This window comes from Polypterus senegalus, chromosome 3 (genome assembly GCF_016835505.1).
Source record: "Polypterus senegalus isolate Bchr_013 chromosome 3, ASM1683550v1, whole genome shotgun sequence".
Classification (NCBI taxonomy): domain Eukaryota; kingdom Metazoa; phylum Chordata; class Cladistia; order Polypteriformes; family Polypteridae; genus Polypterus; species Polypterus senegalus.
In genome coordinates, this window is record NC_053156.1 from 117,318,251 (window position 1) to 117,338,298 (window position 20,048).

The window sequence follows — 20,048 nt, forward strand, 5'->3', positions numbered from 1 at the left end:
GAGGGTGGGGAATGGCAGTAAACTTTGTAGAAGCCAAAAATTCGCACACAATCAGAGATGTGTGAGCTGGTGCAATGTCGTAATGCAAAAGAAATGGCTTGTCAGCCCACATCTGAGGACGTGTTCGGCGAATTCGATTTTGCAAACACCTTAGAACATCCCTGTAGAATGCTCCATTCACCATCTGTCCCTGTGGCACAAATTCCTTGTGGATGACACCCTTCACATCAAAGAAGCAAATGAGCATTGACTTGGTGTTGCTGTGAACTTATCAAGCTTTTTTGGGTCTTTTAAATCACTCATTTTTATGAGCAACCCTTCACAGATACAAACGAAGTTTAAACGAGAACTGCGACTTGAAAAACAACTGCGCTGATGTTATAACGTGTGATAACAGCTCTCAAGGACAACTTGAACTGCTATCTAGCTGCGATTGATATAACCAAACCCTTCTGGCTGCAGAATAAATGCATTCCAAGAACTTTTGGATCGCACCTCGTATTGTCCATTCTCACAACAGTGAAACTTAAAAGCCAGTTAACAACACATTATCAGTGCAGTGGCAGGGTGTAGAAACTAGCATGTTTTCATGATGAGGGTAATTTCAAGTCTCTTATGTTTAAGGAAATAATACTTACATTAGCTACTGTCAATGCAAAAGGAATAATTAGAAAAGAGCACAATATGATATAAGAAAATTTAACATAGAAGTACCTTAGCAACACAGGTTCCCACCCATAGCCAACTTTTATCCTCCTACTTCTAGTTTTCAGACCCTACCCTCCCCTTAATGAACTGCAGCAGACCTTTTGTGGCCTCTTTGAGCTTATTTAATGCAGCTATAGGTAACAATTTAGTAATTGCCATTAGTTAGTGTGAAAATGGCAAAAAGCAATTGCTGTGGTAACAGGCATTTTCAAGAGTGAAATGTGACATTACTATCCCCAAAGAAGGCAGTGAAGCTACTGTAATAGCAGTTCCCTTGTTATGTTGCTGGAACCAGTTTTTTCATTCTAAAAATTAACAGAAGACTGCAAATGATATTGACCCATAGTACATTCTTCTGTTTTTTGTTTTTTGTTTTTATTGATGATTCACAGAATTAGTCAATTACTCTACTTAGTGAGCCAGATCACAATATAGTATTTCTGCTGTATGGTTATTAATAGTTACAATTTGACTCTTTTTGATTTGCTGAGATAATTGCTATTGGGTTATCTATAATTAGAATTATGTAATTACCTGAGCAGCATGACTTTTCTTCCGACTTTTTGTTTAATGAGTTCAGTGTTGAAAGTTTTTTTTATTCAAACCTTACAGAATGCTTTCAAAATAACAAAAATATCAATCTATAACAATATTATCTTCAGTGAGATATACATTAGTTATGAAGACATGGGTGGCACAATGGCACAGGGCTCCAGAGTCTCAGTTGGTGCAGTTACTTGGTTCAGCTTTCAGACTTACACCACACCATCTGTGTGAGGCTTTTAAGTTATTCCCAGTTCCATGTGAGTTTCTTTAAGGTATTTATGTTTTGTTTTGTTTTTTTTTTTTTTGTTCACAGATTAAAAATGTATTGCGTTAATTGGTAACTCACCTATTGTAAATGAATATGGGTGTATGTGTATGAATGTGCTGTGTGATGGACTCGCTCCCAGTCTACAGTTGTTTGCCTGTATTGTGGCTGGTTGATGCTGTTAAGATAGATTTTGACATCCATAAACATAAATTTGTATTAAGCAGCTTTGTTGTGCAAATTGGTATAAATAATATTAATGTATTTTCTGAACTTGCTTATTTCAATGCAAGGTTGCATACAATAGATCAAGCACATGGAAGGAATTAACCCAGGAAGGTTCACTTCACTCTTGTTGAAATCTCTCTAATTAATATAATATCTTGTTTATTTTTAAACCATTAGTATGTCAGGCATAGTTTAGCATTTATGTTTTATTTCTACCAGCACTATGATAACGATTAACTATTTGGGTTCTCTTCACTTTGGGTTTCATATGTTTTTTGCATTTTTTTATGATTTATTTTAAGGTTACTTTTCACAATTGTGACATATTGTAATTTGCCCCTAATAACTGCTGTGCTAAGTAAAACTATATTTAGTTAAAGTAAAAATAAAAAATGTTGCATAAGTCTCTGGGCAGCTGAACATGTCCACTTGGAAGCATCAAATCTCCACTGTGCTTTCTTTGTGTGGGAAGTAAATTTACGACAACAGAATGAAAACATTTGAAACACGGAAATAATTGTGCCCTAAATGTTTTGCACCATATTTTTGAGGGAAAGGTAATTTTTATAGACACCATTAACAATGATGAGTTTTCATGTGAACAATGCAATAGAGCCAGTTGGAAGCACCCTGCAGGAAGAAATCATAAATAAATAAAATAAAAATGTGTATCTCTAGAAGTTATTCACAGAAAATCTCATATAAAATAGTGCATTACTGTGCATCTCCAGGATGTGAAAAGAAAATGCAAAAATCATTTGCTCATACTTTTCATTGACCTGCTATAAATAATTTCAATGTTATTTGCTAGAAATGCTTATATTGAACAGTAGCACCCCAATAAATTATATGGAGCCATTGCATTAACAATTAGTGTTTTTTCACATTTTCTCAGGCAATGGTGTAGTATTTAACTAGCCAGGTGATCACACTCCAGCTAAACAACATAAGTATTCAGAGGTAAAGGCCATGTCACATTAGAAGACTAATCTTAGCAAGTCAGGGGCAGTTGGCAGTGCACTCCCATGTAGCCAGCTGCCTAATGTAATGTCCAGCATCTCATTTCAACTAGTCCATAACTCACTCTGACAAAATTAAATGGGTTTGAAATTGTTTGCTTGAGAGCTACCAACCAATGAATGCACATCCAGAAGTACAATACATAAAGTGCAGCAAAGAGAAGTACCACACATATTTTGAACCATACAAACATAACAGAAGTTTGTCTAGCTGATGTGTTGTTTTATGTACCATGAGAGCATGGAAAAAATGAAAAATGGGCCAAGATTGTGGATGAACTCAGCATACCTGTTAAACATTTGTATCACACCTGCTCTGTAAAGCAGCACATTATGTATTAGCTGTCACAAAAAGGGTCATTCATGACCTGAAAAGTTGGCACTCGGTCAGTAAATATGACATTATCAGTGATTTTCAGTCGTTTAAATTGACATGGTCTGGAGATCTCATCTGCAACTGCAATCAGCAACTCTGAAATATGATATTAGCTTAATTGGTCCTTCCAATCTCTATCAAGTTGTACAATTTATATTTTCTGAAAACTGAAAAGGTCTTCAGATCTGCATGACTAATGCTAGGTAGAAACTCATGATCACCAGTCAACACAAATTGTGGTGTCGAGGACGAAATTAGTTTTGTTGCCAGCAGTGGTATTTGCATAGACACTGTTGCTGAGCGTCCTTCTGACCTTTCTAGCTTCCTTACCTTAACATTTAGAAAAGCAGAAAGTTAAGTAATAAAATTCAGCCAAAATGCAAGAACTGCTGTCAAATTAAGTTTGGAATTTTTATATTATACATTAATTGCATATTATTGTGAAATGGAAACATTGAATTGCTCTCAAGATAGTGAATGCAGATGTATGTGATCTGTGCCCTGCATTTGTGTAGAGGCATTTGTAGAGTTACTTCTTGCATGCACCCAGTGCTGGAACAGGCACCAACTCCTTGAGGCTTTTAACTAGATAGGTGGGCTAGAAAATGGAAAGGTAGGTAGAAATTGCTAAAATACTTTGGATAATGATGCATTTATTATATACACATTAAGTTATAGTAGAGGTAGTAGGATTGTCAGGTGTATAAACAACAGTGAAATTCTTTCTTGCATGTCTGAGCAACCCACCTCAACAATGATATGAAACTCATTCAGACAGAAAAGAAATCTAATAATTTTACATGATGGGTACTCTTTATTCAATAAGATGATATGAATCATACACTACCATTATGTTTTCTTCTAAACAGAAATATTTGGTTCTTTTAAGACTTTTGTCTCATGTTTTTATTTCTGTACTGTTGTCCAAAACTGTAAGCCTTATGGAAAGATCCAGTTTTTATTTTCATTATTTACGATTTTTTAAATTGCTAAGTTTAGTTTACTTAAGAAAGCCAAGTGTCTGTCAAAAATGAGACAGCATCACAATTTTGGAAAAACAATAAATCTTAACAATAATAAACTTGTCCATTAATTTTACTTGTAGGTATAAATAGAGATTTTGGAGCTGTGTCACTATATACTTCAGAGTATATACCATTGTAAAATATTGTTTGCTCTTTTGTTATGGTCCTTTAATGATGTTTTCCTTCCTCTTATAATAAATCAATTTATGTGCTTTATTTATTTTCTCTTTTCAATTATTCAGGAACTACATTCCAGCCAAACAGCAATTCTTCTGTAAATCCAGACCATCTAAACTACTTCCGATTTGCTGGTCAAATTTTAGGACTGGCTCTTTACCATCGCCAGCTTGTTAATATTTATTTCACACGTTCCTTCTACAAACACATTCTAGGTACTATTTTTTCAACTATTTTGAAATGACTTATATTGAATTCAACATTGTGTGCTTTTAGCTGGATCAATGTGATGGTGTTAATTACAAAGTAGTACATTTTTTTAAAGTAGCACTTAACTTGACCTGTAGATATGTATTGTTTTTCTGCATATATAGTGACATCTACTTCATCTGTACAACACAGTGCCTGTACCCCACAAACAGCACAGATGATTTTTTTTCTGTAAGATTGTAAACTGAGAATCTTCACAGAATACCAGAGGATATATTTGGGCTCTCAAATTAGTTTTCTTTATAATGAATATTTAATTATAAATCAAAAACCCTTTTTGATTCAGTCCCAATAGAATGGGTAGTGTTTTTTTAATTCTTTGAATTTGAATGATTTTATCCAAGTGTTGGCAGTCCTGAGAGCAGTTATTTAGCCTTAGTATGTAAGCAGATTTTATATGAAGCCATGCCTTAGAAGTATTTTGGCTGATGTCAAAATTAAGTTGTTTAAATTTGTAATATTTGACAATTTTCTCCATTTTTTCATATGTGGTACTGTTTTTTTCAGTTTTCATTTATGGCAAAATGAAATTCCTTGCCTTTCAGTTGTAATTGATTATTGTCACTAGAGGTCTCTCTTTCCTTATGTGAAAATAGCCAGTTCTTAAAATCCTTGTTGGTTTAAACCTAACTTCTCTAAATATAACTCTCTGTGAAAATATATGCAGATTTTGAAGTGTTAATATTAAAAAGTGCTTTTATTTGTCTTTTTGCTTTGACTTAAAGTGAGCCAATGGCAGAACTAACAAATGGCTTGCTTTAGCTTAAGGCTTACTTAAAAGGCAGCAGGCCATCAAGAAGAGATAATTGAGGCATGGGTTTTAAAATAAAATTGGTGAATAGGTTTGATGTTTTAGTACAAAGTATCATTGGTTGCATAAGATGTTTTTCCAACAATCTTACATTCAAATTAAAATATTTCCTTATTAAAATAATATAATCACTCCCATTCCTGTATATGCCTAAAATAAGCTCTGTATTAACAAGCCTGGATTATATACACAAGACTGTTACAATATATTGGATAGCTTCAAAATTTTCAGTAAAATACTTAACATTAACAATGATTAAGAGAATTATACTCTGCTCTTCCACATTTGTATAGGTTATTGATGAGGACACTAATGATGATGATGATGATAATAACAATAATTATTTACATTTATATAGCCTTTCTCACTATGCAAAGTGTTTTAATGATGATAAACATGATATTAATTTAAAATTGAGAATGTTGAGGTAGGTACAGTGCGTCCGGAAAGTATTCACAGCACATCACTTTTTCCACATTTTGTTATGTTACAGCCTTATTTCAAAATGGATTAAATCCATTTTTTCCTCAGAATTGTACACACAACACCCCATAATGACAACGTGAAAAAGTTTACTTGAGATTTTTGCAAATTTATTAAAAATAAAAAATGGAGAAAGCACATGTACATAAGTATTCACAGCCTTTGCCATGAAGCTCAAAATTGAGCTCAGGTGCATCCTGTTTCCCCTGATCATCCTTGAGATATTTCTGCAGCTTAAGTGGAGTCCACCTGTGGTAAATTCAGTTGATTTGACATGATGTGAAAAGGTACACACCTGTCTATATAAGGTCCCACAGTTGACAGTTCATGTCAGAGTACAAACCAAGCATGAAGTCAAAGGAATTGCCTGTAGACCTCTGAGACAGGATTGTTTCGAGGCACAAATCTGGGGAAGGTTACAGAAAGATTTCTGCTGCTTTGAAGGTCCCAATGAGCACAGTGGCCTCCATCATCCGTAAGTGGAAGAAGTTCGAAACCACCAGGACTCTTCCTAGAGCTGGCCGGCCATCTAAACTGAGCAATCGGGGGAGAAGGGCCTTAGTCAGGGAGGTGATCAAGAACCCAATGGTCACTCTGTCAGAGCTCCAGAGGTCCTCTGTGGAGAGTGGAGAACCTTCCAGAAGGACAACCATCTCTGCAGCAATGCACCAATCAGGCCTGTATGGTAGAGTGGCCAGACGGAAGCCACTCCTTAGTAAAAGGCACATGGCAGGCCGCCTGGAGTTTGCCAAAAGACACCTGAAGGACTCTCAGACCATGAGAAACAAAATTCTCTGGTCTGATGAGACAAAGATTGAACTCTTTGGTGTGAATGCCAGGCGTCACGTTTGGCGGAAACCAGGCGCCGCTCATCACCAGGCCAATACCATCCCTACAGTGAAGCATGGTGGTGGCAGCATCATGCGGTGGAGATGTTTTTCAGTGGCAGGAACTGGGAGACTAGTCAGGATAAAGGGAAAGATGACTGCAGCAATGTACGGAGACATCCTGGATGAAAACCTGCTCTAGAGTGCTCTTCTCCTCAAACTGGGGTGACAGTTCATCTTTCAGCAGGACAACGACCCTAAGCACACAGCCAGATATCAAAGGAGTGGCTTCAGGACAACACTGTGAATATCCTTGAGTGGCCCAGCCAGAGCCCAGACTTGAATCCGATTGAACATCTCTGGAGAGATCTTAAAATGGCTGTGCACCAACGCTTCCCATTCAACTTGATGGAGCTTGAGAGGTGCTGCAGAGGAATGGGCGAAACTGGCCAAGGATAGGTGTGCCAAGCTTGTGGCATCATACTCAAAAAGACTTGAGGCTGTAATTACTGCCAAAGGTGTATCGACAAAGTATTGATCAAAGGCTGTTAATATTTATATACATGTGATTACTCAGTTTTTTTATTTTTAATAAATTTGCAAAAACCTTAAGTAAACTTTTTTCACATTGTCATTATGGGGTGTTGTGTGTAGAATTCTGAGAAAGTAAAATGAATTTAATCCATTTTGGAATAAGGCTGTAAGATAACAAAATGTGGAAAAAGTGATGCGCTGTAAATACTTTCCGGATGCACTGTATGCTTGTTAGACCTCTCAGCTCCACAACTCTCACATTCAATGGAGTAACTAGTAACTGCCATTTTTTTTCAAAATTGGGGTTTTTTTTTTCATTTTTGGAGTTACTAGGTCTTTCCTGATGTTGTAAGGTAGTGGTGATGGCTAAATATGTCTTCATTCCAGTCATAGCACGATGGAAGAAGCTAGTATGTACACAGTATTTTACATACTGCAAGAAAAAAACTCCACTGACCAATGAGGAAAGACCACTTACCAATGAAAACGTTGGATTATGATCACGTGATTTAAATGTTGTGACTAGGTGATTTAAATGGTAGGTGTTGTTGATTCATGAAATAAGCATATTGTGTACATGAAGCTCAGGAAGAATGAAACCTAGAAATCGTTAATTAGAGTAATTATATATATTTTTTTAATTTTCCAAAAACTTCAAAGATGTGACATAATAGATTTTTCCATAGTTGGTGAGAAATACAGTATATCAAGGCCCTAAAGACCTCAGTAAGCTAATACACAATGATCCTCTACAGCCCAACCCACAAAGGACATCATGGATATGTTTTTGAATAATTATAACAGCGGAAGAATTCTAATATGAAATATTCAGCAAGTAATATTTAATATTAAATTTCTATTAATTTTAGATAAATTTGTTTTATTTCCACATTTAAGTTTGGGATGTAAATTTAAGGCAAAACAAAGTAAAAACTAAGCTTTAATACCACATCTACCATTTAAACAAGTTATAAAATGGTAGCTCAGAAAATTCCCATAGGATGTAAATGCAGTAAATCATTAGTGACTTTTTTCAAGAAAGTAATTTTTGGTCCACCATTTACTAAGAGAAAGGCCTTTTGCAACTAAGAATATGGCAAGTGGTGTGCAAGGTATAGCAAGTTGCACAACTGCCATGGATGCAATGAACTGTATCTACAGGTTTGACTGTAGAAAAAATTACTATTTTAAGTTATTTCAGTATATTGAAGTATATTTGTTATTGAAGTAAAAAATAAAGATAATTTATATCAGACTAGTGTACCATATGCTGAATGGCAATAAATGTTTCATAAAGAGTCATGTCAAGATGTCATAGTAAGGTTATATATACTATAAACATATTCATAGAACTAGTTTCTGTAGATTTGTAATAATATAGCAAAATGCTAAATTATATATTGCAAAGTATTCAATGCAGTTCAAAATACATTCTGTCTTTATATTGGAGCAAAATTAAATCCAGTTTGTTCTTGTAAGCATCAGTTACTAATTACAATTTATGCAGGGCACAAGATGAATCTTGCCGTTTTCAAATGTAAATTGGTATATCAACATACCGTAAAAGTGTTCATTAGCAGCACTTACAAATAACTGCATTGCATATTCTGCTTCATTCATTTTTGCATTATTGCATATTCCAATCCTGTGTTCATTTTAACACTGTTGCATATTTAAGTGCATTTCTCTTTGGTTTTAACAAAGCAACATTTGTGCACTCATTATGACAATATTTCCAGATGCACCAACATCTCTGTATAGTTAGATTATTTTACATAGCCACTTGCTTCAGTTCCTGTTTATATTTTATCCAATGCTCTGCTTGTTTGTGTAACAGGAATAGATTTTCTTTGTCAGTCTGATTTTATAGCGTTTCATAGGGGAGATGGAAGCCTAGTTGCATGTGTGGTGTTAGACACTGTCAGCTGTCAGGCTTTAATACTTAGCAGTTTTAATTACCCAGCTGGTGCAGTCTTTTATATCATCAAAAATCTTTAAGCTTTGTCTTTTTTGTGAAAAGTGATGTTAAATATAGCTCACTGCCTCCATTCCAAAATACTTACTCTAAGTCCATTTTTTAAGTTATGCAAATATTGCAGATGTATAAGTTCTATATTAAACTATAAATTCCTAAGCATTAATAAAAAATGTCTGTATTTCATATTTACTAGCCGCTTAGGGAATCTTTCCAAAATTGAATCTGGAAGTAAGTTTTAACAGGATTTTCAGATATGCTTTGTATAAATCATTGCACTCTATAAACTATCAGTGTGACCTATTTAAGCATCTCCTCTCTTGCCAATGTAGGGATTCCAGTAAACTATCAAGATGTGGCTTCCATTGACCCTGAATATGCTAAAAATCTCCAGTGGATCTTGGACAATGATATCAGTGATTTGGGCTTGGAACTCACATTTTCAGTAGAGACTGATGTTTTCGGTGCAATGGAGGAGGTTCCTTTGAAGCCAGGGGGTGCATGCATACTGGTTACGCAGGACAATAAGGTAACAACCACACACCTACTTTTAAGTAATGTTGAAAATATTTTAATAGGCTTTGACAGAAGAACAGCTCTGGTATCTCTTCAAACAAAGAATAATCAAAAACATCATGCCACAAAATGAAGAATCTGATGAAAGTTTTAGATTTATTAAACAACACATCCTTTAAAGAAAAGGTTGATCATATGGAGGACACAAAAGAAAATACTGTAGCAAAACTGATGGTGTCTGTTGTCACAATGGAACATCTTAGTACCTAACACTCCAGTAGAATGGCTTCCCAGTTTTCCAAACTCCATCATCCATTTTTACCTCCCATCTTTTCTGCTTAAACCGTGCCCTTCCTTTTTCACTGCTAGTAAGCCTTTTTCCATCTAACACTTAGTTCCAAGTTCAAGAGCAAAATACCTCCAGCTAGCTTACATGGAATCTTACAATTTCCATCTGTGATTGCAGAGGAGATGCACTGAGTTTCAACCTTTTCTCCAGGGTCTCTGTGTCAAGCTCGGATCCTTTTAGTTAACATCTGGGGCACACATTTAAGACCTTCTGGCCCATTAAGCCATACTGACCTGTAGAGATGCTCTCTTATTTCCAGTTCAGATTCCCTACTGTCTTTGTCTCTGTCTCTGTCTCTCTCCTTTGAACATGGCAAGTTCTTTTCCTATCCAGTGCCTTATTGTTCCTTTGCCTCTGCAATTCTCTTTTCTAGCTGGGAACCATTCACCAGAGATAACAAAAAAAACAGTCATTTTAGTAACATTTGTTTTTTGAGGATTATGTGGTAACAAAAGTACTTTTATGGAGAATAGATTTGTTTAATATTAATGCAAATAAAAATAGGCAGCAACGCAGACCTAAAACATAAAGCACTTAAAAGACTTTAAAAGGGAATTTGCACTACTTGCTACTTAGAAATACTAAATTTAAATACTGATGAATAAGTCTAGAATCCATTTTCATGCTGCCAAAGCTGCAGCAAGGTGGCAGTGTTCCTCTTTATAAAATTCAGAGTGTTATCTATATTTAAAATAGTTTCTAAGGAGAGATTTTAAAATAAAAGTTGTACCATTAGTGAGCTTTGGCAAGAGCACCAAGAAGGTTCCTGTTGTTTAATGTCAGAGATACATTAAAGTATTCTAGCTGTCTTAAAAGAAAGTTTTGTAATAGGGATGATTTGAATGCAGAAGGATATTATTTTCTGTGCATTCATCCAGTGGCGTATCTCTTCAGTTCATTTGTGAGACTCATGTTTTTCATGTCCTCTATTTGTGTATCCTTTATTATTTCATGTGCATTACTCGTACCCCAAATTACTCCAAAAAGTCTTATGTTATTATTATAAAATTCTCACAAAACAGATTTCTTACCCAAAAGGTCTGTTTTTTGTATATAGAATTATAGGTTTATAGAGTAAGTATTGTCGTATGTACATAATTTGTAACATTCCTACTTGAATATGCAGTATATTAAAAAAATGTATACATGTATATTTTTAGTGTAAATCTGTCTGGTGTTTTTAAATGAAAGACCACCATATGCATCGTTCAAAGCAATGTTTGAAAGTTGATCATTAATAGAAAGTGCTGAGCTGGAGCAGTACTCTCCAAACTATGTTTTCAATCTGCTTCCCCACTTCTAAATGACAAGATTTATATGTTCCCCCATAGTTGCAAACTGCTCAATGTCTATGCTCTTTATTAATGATTCTGTATATCTGGCAAATAGATGTTTTGGTGGCATAAAGCATCAGTCTTGTACAAAGTAAAAATGCTCCTTGTATATTGCAGAAGGATGATAACATTTTTTTTTACTTTAGGTTTTCTAAATTGAATGTAGAAATTGTGGCCAAGCATCTGGGTTTCTTACACAGAGACATAGTAATTGAAATGTTTTAAGTGAAAATGATAGCAGTTTTAGTATATACTTTCTGCACTGATTTCTCAAAAGAAATAGGAAACAGTTGAAGAACAACATCTAATTATTTCGGTTTGCAATTACTAAATGTCATTAAATAGATTTGGTAATGAATAAAACCAAGACAATTATCATGCAATCTGTTTACTTTTACTGTAGAGATTGCATGTGATTTAAGCTATGAATTGCAGGTTAATTGGTGATTCCATATTGGCTTTGTGTATGCGAATGAGGCTGCGATGGACTGCTGCTCTGTCCAGAACTGATTTCTGCCTTGCACCTGGTGCTCCTGGGTTAGGCTCTGGACATCCGCCCCCCATTAAAAAACAAAAAAAACTCTTAATTGCATTAAATGGGTTTGAAACTGTATGTATGCATACTTGCTGAATATTACGGTCTTGTTTTTTGAGTTGGCCTGCTTTTGGTGCTTCCTCATTTCTTTTAGTTGCTTCTTTATGCATGTGAGAACAGTGCTCTTTAGATGCCTCAATTTCTTCCACATCTGTATTTTTTGCTCTGATTGTAATTAAGACATTCTGTAATGAGCCAGATCATTTAATGAAGTGTCTAGGGGCTTTCTTAGGAAACAGTTTTGTCATTGTAAGTTTATCCCTGTCATTTATTGTGATTTATTGTGTTCTGGTTTCTGAGTGCCTTGTGTCCAGTAACAAGAGAAGGAATTTTTCATTTCTGTGTAATTCAGGTTTAAAAGTTCTTACTTTGCAGAAGTGAATGTTGCTTCTTCAGTCCCTTCAGAAGAACTTGTTTTCCTTTTAAGCGTTTATTGATAAATTATAATTTTTGAGAAGCCAGTACTGTATGGGTGTTTATAAAAGTAATTGTTTAAGTAATCAATAGATAGTGGAACATTTATATCATTAAAAGTGATTATCTTAATATGAGATTAAGAGCGGGTGATATCAGATTCTATTACCTCAAGTGCACTAAATGTCACTTGAAGAATTATATTTACTAAATTGTTTTATGAATTAACTAAATGTTCTTTTTATCATGAGTAATGGGATACAGTAAAAACCTAATGACATAATGACAATCTAAGAATTGTGATGCTTATTAGGTTGTAGAGTTCGTTGAGTGGATCCCTCTACCTATATAAAGTAACCTTGTAATCCTATTAAGTGTGATAGTAGTAGGGTGTTGTACCGTGTTAGCCATTATGGATGCAATGAGACGTAAAGCGGACACTTGGGTTAGCTGAAGTATGGTATGCTGGTCTTTAGGGAGGAAAGACAGTGGTCAAAGCCCTGGCAAGGCAACACACGGACAGCTGACTGTCTCGCACCAAACCAGAGATTGGGCAACTTCATGGCAGTCTGCTCACACCTACTCCCCTCCCCAGCATGAGTGCATTCATTATTTATTTATTAAAACGACCAGTTTTTCTGAGCCACTGACCTGCTATACCACATGCCTCCCCCCTTAGCTGCCAATTGCATGGGAAGGCTCCATGCCTCTACCATCCCAGTGCAACTGGTGGCTCAGGTCTGTGGCTTGGACTTGTCACTGCACTAAAAGCAAATCAATAAAAGCACTAAAACCAACCCAAGTCCCCTTGTAAAACCAGGGCATTATAAAATTAAGAACTTTTAAAATGACAATAAAAATTTTTTCATTAAATGTCCATTAAAAAGTTTGATCTTTAAAATATCCTCTTCTTGCTTGAGTTCCACGAGTGCTTTAAAAAAGTCAGACACCTATTCCACTTGCTGTTCTCTGTCCATTCTTCCTTCCCCATTGCCAGCTCATCCCACAGCACCCACCATTTGTGATGGTGTCAGGTTCAAGAGGCTTCCATTATTGAAGAGGGAGCAAGGAGCGGGCCCAGATTAGGATGCAAGTCACTTTTTTCTGCATGTACTTAAGTCTTAAATAAAAGTTTAAGTAAACAGTCTTTCTGCTATCTCAGGCTGAAAAATGTACAAGGGACCACTTGTAAACTTTTCAGAGTTCAAGTCATCGAACTGGGACTGTATCCTAAATTGAACATAACTACTGTGGTTCTTTCATCAAGTCAAATAGATGGGAACTAGGAACAACAGTCCTCACTGTAACTAACTCCAATTGGCACCATATAGGTTCAGACAGTTTTGTTTAATGACTGATTTGATCAGTCCTTGCCTGTTAATCACAAATCATTTAAACTACCTCTGCTCAAGTTATAAAGTAAAAATACATTTCAACAATTACAATATATATTGATTTCAGAAGTAAACCTTTAGAATATATTACAATACTTTTCTCAGAACTTGAAATTACTTATTCTTTATATTCATTATATCATTTATATGACTGCCTGCAGGAAGACTGGACTTGGGATATTGTGAGGAGTTGGGTGGGTGTTTATTTTTTGCTTTTCCATTCTATTGTTTATTTGCTTATTTTTCTAATGTAAATGGAGAGAGGGGTAGAGTAAGGATCTGGGGTGTTTTATTCAGCTAAATTTATGCTTTAATTTGTATTATATTTGTTTAGCTTAATAAATTGGTGTATACTTGTGGGGATAGGAGATGTTGTGGTGAGTACTAGTGAAGAGCACAAAACATAAATAAAGTTCATTCCATTATTCCCTATTACATCTGTTGAGTTTAAAACTATTCATAAAAAAGAGCTTAAAATGGCAATCCAAGAGAATATTGTAGCTGTTTTTGTGTTTATTAGTACCTCTACAGTTATGCTATCCTTTTTGGTTCAGCAAAGAGGAATAAATGAAATGCTGGGATGTTCTATTGTATAGTAAATGTAGATGAGATATCATAGTCACATGCATTATATTGTATACAACATATACAAAATGTGTGCTTATGCGTGAAATGGCTTATTTTCCTGCACCCATTTTATTCATATTGGAATATTTCAAGTTTTAGACATGTTTAAACAGACATTTATTCATAAGTGTGTTGTATTCTATATATGCATTATATAAGTTTAATTTACACAACTGATTACAGTAAGTATGTAACAAGATTGATTAGTTTATATCAACCTTTATGGGAGTATAAAATTGCACAATTGATTGCGAGGATTGATTGGTTTATTGGTATTAACGGAGAACATTAGCTAACGTTTGCCGGCAAAATAATAGCAAAAGTCAATGTTTGGTTATTGATGACTGTCGCAAGAAACATTTCTACATCTAGACCAAATATCACACATAATAAAGCATTGTTAAGAAATTTGTGTTGATGCTCATGATGCAGGCAGTCTGTTATCTATGTCTCTCTATTATAAAAAAAATCTTGAGGAGGCAGACTAGGGAGACGAGACATGATCTTTTCAGAAGACAATTTGAGGTCCCGCGAGAGACACTTTATCTTGCTCCCAGCTCTTAAAACAATGACAAGTGACAAGCAAAACACACAGCTCGCAGCAGATGATCCAACAACTTCTGGTTGCGTGCGTTCAGCCACCCTAAACCATCCAAACCCCCCCCTTCACAACGCGAGCAGCAGAGACATGAAGTGGTAAAAAGGACAGCGGCTGTACTGGCTTTAGAATGATCAACAGGCAGCTCGGCAGCAGCTGCCCCCCCTTCACAATGCGTGCAGCATTATACGTCCTTCGAGAAAGAAATTTAACCATACCCGGGGCCGGAAATAAAGGACAAATATTGTTTTTACAACATCACGAGAGATAAGGCAGTGAGCCATCATTTAAAACAAGTCCACAGACATCTAACCTATCAGTTGTTGGATTGCTTTTGGCAGAAACGCATCATGTGCTCCCAGCTCTTAAAACAACAACATGCAACAAGCAGAACAGGCAGCTCGCCAGCAGCAGAAAGACAGCAGATGATCCGACGGCATCTCCTTAGCGTGCGTTCAGCTGCCCCCCCCTCACAACGCGAGCAGCATTATACGTCCTGTGAGAAAGGGATATAACGACGCCCGGTGCCGGAAATAAAGGACAAGTATTGTTTTTACAAAAGTTTTTAAAGTAAAAGTGAAAATAATGCATATGTAAAAATTCCCATGAAAATAACAATCTCTTTAAATTGTATATCTAGTAAACCAAACAAAGGGGTGGGCGAGCAAAGCAAGCAGGGGGCGGGGCCTCCTAGTAGTCATTTAAAATAGCGATTATGCTCACTAGTCAGTTGTTTGTGTTTGGCAGTAACAATTTTAACTAAAATTGTCCAAAGGTTGCACTAATAAGAGTAATACCAAAAATGATTTTTTTTAGTATTGTACATACTGAATTTGGCTTTTTTATTGCTGTTTCTACAAGTAATTCAAATTTGGACGTGCCTTATTCATTTTTGACATCTGTCTTAAAAAGGATTCTACATATAGTCTTGTTGCCCACCTCTAGGCTAGGTTGTTATCTGTGGACCAGTTATCCAAGCCTGTGTATATTGACTTCTTTGGTTCTAGAATTTAATTGGAGTTTCTAAAGCAAGACAGAAGAAATGCAATTACCTAATTATATACAAACTGGTAAATATTCTACTAAATATTTTCATTTAAAACATCTTCTAAGACTCATGGTATGTCAGTAAACTGGTCTAACCTCTAGACACCATTGAATGTGTATAAAAATTATTATTAACATTCACCGAAAGTTCAAATGGTAGTTAGCTCCATTCTAGATGTGATTTTCACATATGTGTTTTATTTCCATATTGTATTTCACTGCCAAATCATCCTTGAGTGAAAATAACAAAGTGAATGAAAGCGAAAGAAAAAAGACAGATGCCTGTGGGAACTAAAAATAAATTAAAAATAATTGATAGACACTATAAAGAGACAATAACTTTAAAACTGACATTTCCAACACAGGTCTTCTTCAAAATAACTGACAACAATAAAGAAAAGAATGGCGTTTGAAATTAACTTGTACACCCTTCTCTCCTCTTTTGTTTTTCTAAGTATTTTAAACCAAAGTCCATGGCGGAAATCATAATTAACTTATTTTTTTTTTTAGTACACCTGATTGCCCAAGATTGTATGCAATACTGCAGTGCAGAAGATGTGGTGATTTTGTTAGTGGTTCCTGCAGCTTTTAAAACAGCAACAAACAAAAACCCTAGTGATATCATGGACAATTATCTGTGTAGGATTAATACAGGAAACACCTGTTAAAAACATAAAAGTGATAAAGCTGTTATTGTGCATATCAAGCTCATTGTAATGGTATTGTGATAAATCACTCACTCAATCATTTAACAGTGGAAACATATCCATGATATATTTAATACTTGTGTTGACCAGTAATACATTTATCTAAGTATATAAGATAATTGACATTATTCCATTTATCCATGTATATAAGATAATTGACATTATTCCATTTATCCATCCATTCATTGTCATCCCTGCTAAATTAGTCCAGTGTTCAAGGCACTGGTTAATATGCTTCATGTGGATAATTATTACAACTTCTAAATTTTGGATTTTATGGATATGTCTTGCTTAAAATGACATACACTGTATTGTTTCTCACTTATTTTTATAAATATTCATATACAGTAAAACTGTAAATGTTATCAATAAACAGGTTATCAAAATACTGCATATCTGGTTCGTCCTGCATCATATAAAGTCAAAATGCCTAAAATAATACTGCAGTTCTGATAATATAAATTGATTTGAACGATCATTCTTTTTTGTATTAACTTGGCACTTTTTTCTGTTTTATAATTTCTGTTTTGCCCAAGGTTTTTAAAGTCTGTAGTAAGACTTTGTTTTAGTTTGTACAGTTTGTCTGAAAATTATATTGCAGGTGTACCAGTAGATGGCAGGCTTTAATAAGCATTGAGGAAAGCTGCTTTGTTTCATTGCAACCATAATTTTCACAGCGTTATCTTTATGGCTGATCTGCATTGAAAAGCAAAATATATAATTAATAAATAGTTTTTTTACTCAGGTTTTTAATTTTTGTTTTGATTTTATAATAGTTTGTATACAGAAACTGCAGAGTAGGTGAAATAATAATCAACATTGATATACACTGCAAAAATACCTCTTTTAAAAGGAAGTGTACCTAGGAAATATTTGTTACAACAAATGGCAGTTTGAGAGAGAGGATGTAGACCAATTGATAGTTTTTAATAACTTTGTTGAATTAAAATGCCATTAATATAATGCTTGGCATGAACATTCACACAAAGTACATGTAAGTAAATAAATGAAATGGAAGAAGAACATGTTTAATTTTCTCCTACTCTTTTTTTAATGCTTAGTCTTTTTTAACCTAAAAAAATATTTTTCATACAGCACTAAAAGTATCGAATTTCCATTGTGCTGCAGCGCAGAGACATGTAACATACGTTTTGTAATTTCATTTCAGCCAAGGGGAGCTGGAGGCTGCATGATTGCTGAGCTGGTAGACTTGCTCTGTGAAGCATGTCTGCTTTGAAAAATGGAATAAAGCTGTGCAATTTTGTGGTATTTTCCTGACAGAAGACTTTCTGAAAGTTTGCTTTTCATACTTCTAAAAAGAACCTGCCATTAAACTGTTTGTATTTCTGTTTCCTTTCTCAAAGGCTGAGTATGTCCAGCTGGTGACTGAATTGCGAATGACCAGAGCAATACAACCACAAATTAATGCTTTCCTGCATGGCTTCCACACATTTATCCCACCCTCTTTGATACAGCTGTTTGATGAATATGAACTGGTGAGTCTTTAAAAGCTGTAGCAATTCCGGCCTCTGTACAGCATATCACAATTTATTCCAAGCTTATTATAATATGAGGCCTTTAATTCTTATTGAAAGGGGGAGGTTGGGAATTCCACCTCAGAATCATTTAGCACTATTTTGCCTCCTGCTAAATACTTTGTACTTTTCCTTGAATGTCTGCAGGTAGTGTCACAACAAGCCAGTGTAGAGTATGGAGTCACTAGAGCCAAATGTCAGTGTCACTCTGGGGGTTTTCTTTTTAGGTGACGAATAACGTGTGCTTATTAGTTTTTGATTATATTCATTAGGGAGTCATTACATTTTCTGTTGCAAGGCATAACATGCATAGCTTCTAATGTGGTATGTCTAAAAAATGGTCTTGGATCAAAAGCACACAATTGCACACGATAATAAATCACTGGGGTAAAAGACTATGTATCTGCCTGTGGAGAAATGGCAGGAGATATATTCAGAATGCAGACATTTACTGTATATTAGTTATACAACTTGTGTATATGTGGATATATGTACATTTTTTTCCCGCTTGCCAGAGTGTATTGAGAATATAATGCAAGCTTTACTGGTGGTGACATTTTTAATAGTGTCTGGGTATGGTTATTCTTAACATTAAAGTTAAATAAATACTTAATTATTTATTTTCAGCTTTGCTAATTCAAATATGTTACTTGGGGGGACTGTTTTATGTAAATTGAAGAATTCAATTAAAAAAGAAAAATAATGGCAATAGGATAATAGCAAAACTATACAGCTATACAAGAAACAACATGGGTAAGCTGAACAAGACAGGGCTGCCATTTGTTCTTTGTGATCAAGATAGAAAAGCATATTATATCACAAATTTATTATGCCAATAAATTCAACAAAAGAGATTTATCTTTCTCCCTCCAATTCTGGCTATAATTATCAGTGTACCTGCAGCAGTTGTCACCCACGTTTTTTCCAGAGTTTCAGTAACAGGTGATGGAGCCAATTACTCAGTGCTAGACCTCAGCATGCAGCACTCCAAAGTCTGATTTCAGTACCAGCAAGTATTGGAATTGTTGGAAGTCTGAGACCTGATGTATCAAAAACCATAGTGGCAGTTTTTGTTTGGGGAATTTTCAGGAAAAAATAAAAAATGGTTAGACTATTATATATACTCAGCCAGTTCAATCTAATATAAGATGGCAGGAGACAGACAATCTGATGAGCATGCTGCATTTGCAAAGAAACCCTGTTGTGACCATCTCAGATAACTCTATAGTTTGTTATCCTGATCAAAATCAACATTATGACCCTTGTTGCAGGTTGTTATTGTTTTATATGCTATATCAGAATATTGTCTGCAAGCAAAATTTTGGATTAGATTAGATTAGGTTACATTAGGTAGAACTTTATTTGTCCCAAGGGGGAAATTTGGCTTTTTAAAGAAGCTCTTTCAATAAATAATTACATAAATAGATAGATAGATAAATGTACACACACTCTCTGGTCTGAAAACACACCAGATTGACTGTAAAAGAAGAAGAATTTAAAAAGAAGCAAAAGAAAACCACTAACTTGACAGTCACAGTTACAGTGAAGCATTACACAGATATATTGCTGATGGTATAAAGGAGCCCCAGTAGCATTCCTTGACACACTTCTGCTTAATAGATCATTGGCTGACAGTCCTCAGTGTTAGTGTGTCAGAGAGAAGATGTGCAGCATTGTTCATAATGACA

At 35.1% G+C, this 20,048-nt stretch overlaps 1 protein-coding gene across 2 annotated transcripts in view; it reads left to right on the forward strand.

Moving 5' to 3' along the window:
- Positions 1-20,048, forward strand: part of hace1 (HECT domain and ankyrin repeat containing E3 ubiquitin protein ligase 1) — a 134,195-nt gene that overhangs the window by 93,103 nt on the left and 21,044 nt on the right. For both annotated transcript variants that reach the window (XM_039747856.1, XM_039747857.1), the window contains exons 18-20: positions 4,410-4,559; positions 9,577-9,773; positions 18,190-18,321. In XM_039747856.1, the coding sequence (XP_039603790.1) occupies positions 4,410-4,559; positions 9,577-9,773; positions 18,190-18,321 (479 nt within the window). The remainder of the gene's footprint in view (positions 1-4,409; positions 4,560-9,576; positions 9,774-18,189; positions 18,322-20,048) is intronic.